Source organism: Oncorhynchus clarkii, chromosome 13, assembly GCF_045791955.1.
Source record: "Oncorhynchus clarkii lewisi isolate Uvic-CL-2024 chromosome 13, UVic_Ocla_1.0, whole genome shotgun sequence".
NCBI classification, from domain to species: domain Eukaryota; kingdom Metazoa; phylum Chordata; class Actinopteri; order Salmoniformes; family Salmonidae; genus Oncorhynchus; species Oncorhynchus clarkii.
The window spans coordinates 12456135-12466333 of NC_092159.1; the positions used below are offsets into that span (position 1 = coordinate 12456135).

At 43.8% G+C, this 10199-nt stretch overlaps 1 protein-coding gene across 2 annotated transcripts in view; it reads right to left on the reverse strand.

The window, feature by feature from the left end:
* Positions 1–4341: 4341 nt before the first annotated feature.
* The window catches only part of LOC139424416 (syntaxin-10-like), an 18754-nt gene continuing 12896 nt past the window's right edge, over positions 4342–10199 (reverse strand). Inside the window, exons 9-10 of one of the 2 annotated variants that reach the window (XR_011635936.1) lie at positions 4536–6598; positions 4342–4482 (exon numbers count right to left, since the gene is read on the reverse strand). Coding sequence is in view for 1 of the 2 variants with exons in the window: in XM_071176202.1 (XP_071032303.1) it covers positions 6522–6598 (77 nt within the window). In the remaining variant the exon portion in view is untranslated. Of the gene's footprint in view, positions 6599–10199 lie in introns of both variants that reach the window. The other variant, XM_071176202.1, reaches the window with a different exon arrangement.

The window sequence follows — 10199 nt, forward strand, 5'->3', positions numbered from 1 at the left end:
GCTAGTGTGTAAATACTAGTGTTGCTAAGAGAAGCTATGTACTATGTAGTGTTTTAGGTCCTGATTACTAATTCAAACATTAACACGTTTTAGAAACTTGCCAAGTGTTCTGTCATTAAGAGGAAGTCGAACTCTGAAAGTTTAAAATAGCTAGAGAAAGAGATCCACATATTTTTGCATTGTGCTGTAATGAAGGGGAGGGGGCAGTTTTGATGCTGGACACGAGAAGGGGGAACACTGTACTGAAACTGCATTGTGCTGTAATGAAGGGGAGGGGGCAGTTTTGATGCTGGACACGAGAAGTGGGGGGAACACTGTACTGAAACTGCATTGTGTACTTTTGGGAGGGAGACCGGGTTGGTTGGTTTACAGACCGACAGATGATGGACTGTAGAAGCACCACTAGCTGGTATGTCAGTCTCTCCTAAGGGACTATATCTCTTAAATTCCTTACTAGGAATAACCATTTCTAATATCCATCAGACATTGTTTTTTATGTTCTTGTACATTTCTTTGAAATCCAGAATTCCCTGGAAGTTAAATTAGCTTCCGCCTTCACTTGACCATGCTTGGCTCTCGTCTCATGTGATCCAGCTCAGTTGTTAGAGCATGGCGCTTGCAACGCCAGGATAGTGGGTTCAATTCCCGGGACCACCCATACGTAAAATGTATGCACGCATGACTGTAAATCGCTTTGGATAAAAGCATCTGCTAAATGGTATAGAATGACAACTGTCCCAGCCAGGGAAATGTTGGCTGGATTGTGATCTCGGTTACCCAGAAATAACATTATTGCCGAAAACTGTCTGTCCACAAGAGAATAGCTGGATTGTGATGCTCATAAGGTGCTCGCCCACCTGGTGTCTGGTGTTGGTACTCCAACTCAGGGGGGGGAGGGGGGACTTCTTGTGCTGCCTGACATTACCATCATCCTACCGATAGAGGGCAGCGTAATGTTACATCAGTGAGACAGTGGTTGAGCTTTGCTTTCTGTCTCGACTTGTCTTGTATTCATTAATTCTACATTCAAAAAGACCTGTCAGTATTTGCTTTGGGGATGAAGTCCCCATTGTGTTTGAGACCAAATATTTAGTCCGTTGATCCCCATAGCTAACGTAAGCTCTGCTGGAGCCTGTACACAGCCCCAAGTTACTACTCATTCATAGCCTATATCCTGACAGGAATACATCGCTTCTTGTCTTTGTCATGTCCATGTATCTACCCGTCTGTCTTCCCAAGACGTTGACAATACGCCATTTCAATGTCTGGTGCTCACTGGGTTGCTTCTTGTCGCTACCTGGTTCCACTCGGCACCACAGACAAATAAAAGGGAAATAGAGAGGGTGAAATAATCTTTACTGAAGCACCTTTGGGTGAGCGCTAACGGTCCGGTATAGTAGAGACCGCTAGCCAAAGCCTCGGCACCTTGTCAACACGCTCTCTATTTAGTCCCTCTAGAACGGTCTGTGGAGTGGTATTTGGTGGCAGAAGTGTGATCCGGGCATAGAAATAGAATCTATAGAACGGACCTCCCCATTCAAGTCAATGATGGCATAATGGGTTAGGCAGCCGTACTCAACTCTTACCCTACGTGGTCCCGAGCCTGCTGGTTTTCTGTTCTACCTAATGATTAATTGCACACACCTGGTGTCCCAGGTCTAAATCAGTCCCTGGTTTTAGAGGGGAACCATGAAAACATTCAGTGGAAACTGGCTTCGAGGTCCAGAGTTGAGTTTGAGGGGGTTAGAGGTTCCAAGTCCGTTCTATTTCGATGGATCCAGGGTTGTGTTCATTAGGCACCAAATTGTGGAAAACTTGGAGGGACTACCCGAATTTGTCCAATAGGAAGCTGTAGTTTTTCTTCATTGTGAAATGATTTGCTACGCTGTCTACTAATGAATCGGTGTGGGGATGAAGGGGGGGAATCAACTCTTTGAGGATTGTTTTGTAGTTTCATTTCTGTATTTTTTATTATTCCTTTTCATTTTGTATTTTATTTGGTGTTCATTTGTTGTTTCTGTACCCCCCCGGGCAGGTTCTGGGGGGGTGGTGCCCAACCAACCAACGCGTAGGGAGGTTATCCCCCTGGTCAGGTCATGTAACACCCTGGGTCCTAGTGACCAGACTGTACATCTCTTCTCTGCAGAGGGAGGAGAGGGGGTGGGAAGCCATTCTATTACTATAGTAGCCCCCTCCCAACCGGCCCTCCCTGCATGGCAGGCTATAGGTCGAAGTTAACCCCTTTACCACAGCTCTAGAACCAGATTACCCTAGTACTTATCCTAATTCTAAACATAATGGGGATAAAGAAAGATCTGACCTTAGACCAGTGGTAAGGGACAAGGCCATTTATGCTTGCATTGTGGCCTGTCAATCCTTGTATGTTTCCTTGCATTTAAAATCAGACCTGGGTTCAAGTCTTTTAAATCTTTAAAATACTTTGGAGCGCTAGCCCTCCTGGAGAGTCTGATGGGCCGTGTATGCCGTTTTTAGGACAATTCTATTGGGTCCACTAAGCCAGGCGTGCTCAATCAATCCCAGATGAAGTATTTGATCCCAGGTCTGGCTCCAATCTGTGCTTTTCTCTGCAACCGCTGACTGACAGCAATCTTCTAAACGTCTATTCCAGAGATACATTTACTAGTATTACCGCTCCTTATAAGGACCCTGACGCACCAGAGATACACAAACCACACACACACACGGCATGGCTGCTCACTGATAGTGTCCTGTTTAATGTGTGTTTACAACTACACAGATAGTTTACCTCCTATGCCGTCGGTCATAGCCTCAGACCGTTACTAACCTCATAAGTACCGGGGTCGTGTTCATTACGGACTGAAAACGGGGAGGGACTGCATGAACTTGTCTAATAAGAGACGCTCATGTTTTATTTCTTCCCCCCCCCCCCCCCCCGTTGCAAAGCGTTTCGCTACGGTGCGCCCTAATGAATACGACCCAGGAGACGTTAAGGCTACAGTACAGTTCAGGTACAGACAGACCAGAACAATAAAAATAGCTCAAGTCTCATGTTGACATGGAATGAATAGAATACAGTCAAGGTATTGGCTGTGGAGAAGTGGGATGCTTTGTGAAAGTCATTACCTCAGTTACATAGAGAGATATGACAGCAACCGAGAACGACTCCTCTCTTTTTGATTTGGTTTCCTGTCTCTGGTGCCGTCGGTCTTTCCCCATTTGCAGATCTTTCTTTTCACACTATAAATACAGTATATTAAACTGTACATTCTTACAATACATAGAAGCACTATTGAAGTTTGTTAGTTGTTCACTTGCAGCATGAGTTATTGTTTTTAAAAATAACCCAGACTAAAAATATCAAATAAATGAAAAGGCTTTTTTGGATATCAAATACAACCTAATGCAGTAGTGTTGTCAGAGATATACTACTGATGATGCTCCTCCCCACGACCCTATCCCGTGTTACCCTGATCCCTACCCATGTACATGCCAGTGTTCCAAGTGCCAATAACTTTGTGAAATCCTAACTGTGACCCAGTAATAAAGATAATTGCACATTAACTACTGTAAAAAAGACAAATTCTGAAAAACAATCTGAATATCTTAATAAAAGGTTTGTAACAAATACGTGTGGTTTTTACTGTGTTTTAGTCGTACATTATGGAGTTGTGCTGTCGTCTTCATGGTTTGGAAATATCAAGTTGAGTTAGGGGTCACAACTTAGGCATGTATACCACATTTATAACAAACATTCCTGGCACCCATAGGTTTGAATCCAGTCTAAGGGCCTGTCTCCAAGGATTCAGTGGATTCAGTCTTGTACTTGTACCAAAGCCACACATCTCTGGTTGTACTCGTCTTTAAGTTTGGAAATATCATGTCAAATTGATATGTATCGACCTACCGCAGCCTGTTGGATGCTTCACGTATGTCTCATTGTGTTTATAGCTATTTGTTTCAGGTATGCGTGACGCAAACATTTCACACACATTTTTTCCAGCGCTACTACAGTACTCAGGACAGCTCTCTTTATGGCATGGAAAGTATTCTGGAATAATGCAAATTGGTGCTGAGGGTAGGTCGTCATGCTCATTCTTTCATTCCCGTGTAAGGTCTTCAACTGAAATACACCACCCATAGGTTTGAATCCAGTCTAAGGGCCTGTCTCCAAGGGCTGGCATTCAATCAGATCAGCGTAATCGCACGCCTGATATTAAAGTAATTTCCAATTGAGAAAGTGGTCTCTGAACATTTCCTTAAAGGGCCGATGGGCTTGAATCCCGGCCAAGGTGGCTCACTGAACTACACCAGCAGAGGAGATAGTTTCCCTTCGGAACTGAAATGCATTGAGTCAAACACTTTAAAAGCATATGATTTATTAAGAACAAGAGTTCATTTTCATCAAGAAACTACAATGACGGCAAAACATTTATCGTACAAAAAAGGAGTGTTTACTTGATGTTTCAGGCTGATGATACGGCAAAGCATTAGAAATGACTCCTATGTTCATTCATTGACGTTTCAGGCTGATGATACAAAGCATTTGAAATGACTCCTATGTTCATTCATAGACAGGGTGACCGACAACTCCAGCACATGTTTTTTGGGTTAAGAGGCAAATAGAATTCATAGACTTTGGAAAACATTACACTGAATGTTACAAATGAATAGCAACAGTAGAACTTGAAATAAAGAGATGAGTGAGGTCACTAATTCAATGAAACCAAGAAAAGCAGGAAGGTGGCCATTTTGTAAGCTATTTACACAATACATTCTTCCCACAAGGCATCTAGCAATAATTCTTGAATGGTTAGTCATTTCCATAGCAGGAGAAACACTGATCATTGAAGTGGATAAATGCTAGCTAACCTTTTCCTTTTTGACTTGGAAGAATCAGGCCCTGTTCAAACCCTTCTAATGCAACCTTGTTTGTGCACAATCACTGATCTGACAAAGTTGGATAGGTGGAATTTAGGCTACTTTCCACTGCGTCCTCTGACCAACCAGATCGTGTTAGATCAGTGGTGATTTCCTTGAGGAATAGGTGAAGGAAGGAGCTATTAGAACAGGGCCTATTGCACCAGTCAATGCACCCTGAGAGAGTTCCTAATAAACCTAAATCATTGGACAATGTGATAGATGGAAACCAGTACAGACAGTTTTCAGTAGAACAGAGCTACAACCTTTCAAACTGATCACAGAGAATGAATCACTCAAGTATTTTTCCAATCAGTACAATGTAAATTCATTTAACTAGACAAGTCAGTTAACAAATTCTTATTTACGATGACGCTGGGCCAATTGTGCCGCCCTATGGGACTCGCAATCACGGCCGGTTACGATACAGCCTGAAATCGAACCAGGGTCTATAGTGACACCTCTAGCACTGCAATGCAGTGCCTTCGACCCCTGCGCCACTCAGGAGCCCTAAATACACAACCAATCGCAAATGAACAGATTAAACCAACCATCCCACACAAACGGGTACCAAGGTGGCAGTACCAACCAAAAGACACCAGGCAGGAAACTCTCCCATAGAGAGATGTGTCTTGAGAAAGGAGAAATAAGTCCACATCCCACAATGTCAAGCATTACATTTAGATTTATTTACACAATAGTATAAAATGCACCTCAGGGTCATATTCGTCAAGCATCTCAGAGTAGGAGGCAAAACTGATCCTATATCAGCACTCCCCTGAAAACGGGCCATCACATCAGTCAGTGGTATCTCACATTATGAAATGTGGACATGGCCATAAATGTCCGCTAGGGGGCGAAAGAGCTTCAAATTAACTTGTGCTGCTAATTTCCTGCCCAGCAACCCAGAACTCCAACTGTTACTATGGTAAAGCTATCACCATAGGCTTGACCTTTCCCGTCTCCACAGATCTGGGATCAGATCACTAGCCTCAAATCCTTTATCCATAAGGGGAAACTACATAAAACATGTCTAGGGGTAACTTCTACCTCCTATGATAAAGCTATTCCAACGGGCCAGATGATTTGGAACAAGGTAGAAGTTGACCTAACAACTGATCTAGGATCTAGGTGATTTCACCAATCCTAAGTAGTGCACTATGTAGGGAATAGGGTTCTATTTGGGATGAAGACCATAGATCATCTCATAGACGTATAAAAATAGATAAGGCAACATTGACATCTCCCTCCCTCCTCCCAAGTCTGTACCATCATTCACACACACAAGAGACATCTTAGCTTTGCCTGAATATATAATATAATGTAACCGTCATCTCACTGCTATTCACGCCTCTGTTTTGGGTGGTAAGAGAGGTGGGAAATAGGAGGGAAACAGGGATAGACAGAAACCCAGAGAGAGAGAGACAGGGACAAAGTGATGAGTACTAGAAAGATAGAATTCAGTCTCTGAATAATCTATGACAAAGGAAAGACGAGGATTGGATTGGATTCCCTGTTTCCTACATCGATGCCTCCATTCATCCCTTCATCCATTTCATGGTTCATCCCCAGGAAGGAGTGGGTGAGTGCGGTAGAGTCGTATAGTGAAGAGAGGTCCATACTCAGAGGGTGAAGAAGAGGATGAGAACAACTACCATGATGACCACCAGTACTCCGATGGCACACCACTGTCTCCTACCTGAGAGAACACACACACGTCACAATCACGAGTGTATAGTCTAGAGATGCTAATATGTACTTGCCTGCCATAGCCTGAGGGCCACTGAATAATAACATATGCATAGTAAACAGTAACTTAACATCATTCCAGATAGTAGTAGAAGTGATAGCAGTTTAGTGATGGCAGTAGTAGTAATGATGATGGTAGTAGGGGTGATGGTAATGATAGCAATGATGGTGGTGGTAGTAGTAGTGATGGTGGTGGTAGTAGTGATGATGGCGGTAGTTGTAGTGATGGCGGTAGTAGTAATGATGGTGGTAGTAGTGATGGTGGTGGTAGTAGTGATGGTGGTGGTAGTAGTGATGGTGGTGGTAGTAGTGATGGTGGTGGTAGTAGTGATGGTGGTGGTAGTAGTGATGGTGGTGGTAGTAGTGATGGTGGTGGTAGTAGTAGTGATGGTGGTGGTAGTAGTAGTGATGGTGGTGGTAGTAGTGATGGTGGTAGTAGTAGTGATGGCGGTAGTAGTAGTAGTGATGGCGGTAGTAGTAGTAGTGATGGTGGTGGTAGTAGTGATGGCAGTAGTAGTAGTAGTGATGGTGGTGGTAGTAGTGATGGCGGTAGTAGTAGTGATGGCGGTAGTAGTAGTGATGGTGGTAGTAGTAGTGATGGTGGTGGTAGTAGTGATGGCGGTAGTAGTAGTAGTGATGGCGGTAGTAGTAGTAGTGATGGCGGTAGTAGCAGTGATGGCGGTAGTAGTAGTGATGGTGGTAGTAGTAGTGATGGTGGTGGTAGTAGTGATGGTGGTGGTAGTAGTGATGGTGGTGGTAGTAGTGATGATGGTAGTAGTAGTAGTGATGGTGGTGGTAGTAGTGATGGCGGTAGTAGTAGTAGTGATGGCGGTAGTAGTAGTGATGGTGGTAGTAGTAGTGATGGTGGTAGTAGTAGTGATGATGGTGGCGGTAGTAGTAGTAGTGATGGTGGCGGTAGTAGTAGTGATGGCGGTAGTAGTAGTGATGGCGGTAGTAGTAGTGATGGTGGTAGTAGTAATGATGGTGGCGGTAGTAGTAGTAGTGATGGTGGCGGTAGTAGTAGTGATGGCAGTAGTAGTAGTGATGGCGGTAGTAGTAGTGATGGCGGTAGTAGTAGTGATGGCAGTAGTAGTAGTAGTGATGGCGGTAGTAGTAGTGATGGCGGTAGTAGTAGTGATGGTGGTAGTAGTAGTGAGTAGTAGTAATGAGTAGTAGTGATGGTGGCGGTAGTAGTAGTGATGGCGGTAGTAGTAGTGATGGCGGTAGTAGTAGTGATGGTGGTAGTAGTAATGATGGTGGCGGTAGTAGTAGTAGTGATGGTGGCGGTAGTAGTAGTGATGGGTAGTAGTAGTGATGGCGGTAGTAGTAGTGATGGCGGTAGTAGTAGTGATGATGGTGGCGGTAGTAGTAGTGATGGCGGTAGTAGTAGTGATGGCGGTAGTAGTAGTGATGGTGGTAGTAGTAGTGATGATGATGGTAGTAGTAATGATGGTGGCGGTAGTAGTAGTAGTGATGGTGGCGGTAGTAGTAGTAGTGATGGTGGCGGTAGTAGTAGTAGTGATGGTGGCGGTAGTAGTAGTAGTGATGGCGGTAGTAGTAGTGATGGCGGTAGTAGTAGTGATGGCGGTAGTAGTAGTGATGGCGGTAGTAGTAGTGATGGCGGTAGTAGTAGTGATGGTGGTAGTAGTAGTGATGGTGGCGGTAGTAGTAATGATGGTGGTAGTAGTAATGATGGCGGTAGTAGTAGTGATGGCGGTAGTAGTAATGGTGGTGGTAGTAGTAATGGTGGTGGTAGTAGTAATGGTGGTGGTAGTAGTAATGATGGTGGTAGTAGTAATGGTGGTGGTAGTAGTAATGATGGTGGTAGTAGTAATGATGGTGGTAGTAGTAATGATGGCGGTAGTTGTAATGATGGTGGTAGTAGTAATGATGGTGGTAGTAGTAATGATGGTGGTAGTAGTAGTGATGGTGGTGGTAGTAGTAATGATGGTGGTAGTAGTAATGGTGGCGGTAGTAGTAGTGATGGTGGTGGTAGTAGTAATGGTGGTGGTAGTAGTAATGGTGGTGGTAGTAGTAATGACGGTGGTAGTAATGATGGCGGTAGTTGTAATGATGGTGGTAGTAGTAATGATGGCGGTAGTAGTAATGATGGTGGTAGTAGTAGTGATGGCGGTAGTTGTAATGATGGTGGTAATAGTAATGGTGGCGGTAGTTGTAATGATGGTGGTAGTAGTAATGATGGTGGTAGTAGTAGTAATGGTGGTAGTAGTAATGATGGTGGTAGTAGTAGTGATGGTGGTAGTAGTAATGGTGGTGGTAGTAGTAATGATGGTGGTAGTAGTAATGATGGTGGTAGTAGTAATGATGGTGGTAGTAGTAGTGATGGCGGTAGTAGTAATGATGGCGGTAGCAGTAATGATGGTGGTAGTAGTAATGATGGTGGTAGTAGTAATGGTGGTGGTAGTAGTAGTGATGGCGGTAGTAGTAATGATGGTGGTAGTAGTAATGATGGTGGTAGTAGTAAATGGTGGTAGTAGTAATGATGGTGGTAGTGATGGTAGTGTGATGGCGGTAGTAGTAATGATGGTGGTAGTAGTAATGATGGTGGTAGTAGTAGTGATGGTGGTAGTAGTAATGATGGTGGTAGTAGTAATGATGGTGGTAGTAGTAGTGATGGTGGTAGTAGTAATGATGGCGGTAGTAGTAATGGTGGTGGTAGTAGTAATGGTGGTGGTAGTAGTAATGATGGTGGTAGTAGTAATGGTGGTGGTAGTAGTAATGGTGGTGGTGGTAGTAGTAATGATGGTGGTAGTAGTAATGATGGTGGTAGTAGTAGTGATGGTGGTAGTAGTAATGATGGTGGTAGTAGTAGTAATGATGGTGGTAGTAGTAGTAATGATGGTGGTAGTAGTAGTAATGATGGTGGCGGTAGTAGTAATGGTGGTGTTGGTAGTAGTAATGATGGTGGCGGTAGTAGTAATGATGGTGGTAGTAGTAGTAATGATGGTGGCGGTAGTAGTAATGATGGTGGTAGTAGTAGTAATGATGGTGGTAGTAGTAGTAATGATGGTGGTAGTAGTAGTAATGATGGTGGCGGTAGTAGTAATGATGGTGGTAGTAGTAGTAATGATGGTGGTGGTAGTAGTAATGATGGTGGTAGTAGTAGTGATGGTGGTGGTAGTAGTAGTAATGATGGTGGCGGTAGTAGTAATGGTGGTGGTAGTAGTAATGATGGTGGCGGTAGTAGTAATGGTGGTGGTAGTAGTAATGATGGTGGTGGTAGTAGTAATGATGGTGGTAGTAGTAGTGATGGTGGTAGTAGTAATGGTGGCGGTAGTAGTAGTGATGGCGGTAGTAGTAATGGTGGCGGTAGTAGTAATGGTGGTGGTAGTAGTAATGATGGCGGTAGTAGTAATAATGGCGGTAGTAGTAATGATGGCGGTAGTAGTAATGATGGTGGTAGTAGTAATGATGGTGGTAGTAGTAATGATGGTGGTAGTAGTAATGATGGTGGTAGTAGTAATGATGGTGGTAGTAGTAGTAATCATGGTGGTAGTAGTAATGATGGTGGTAGTTGTAATGATGGTGGT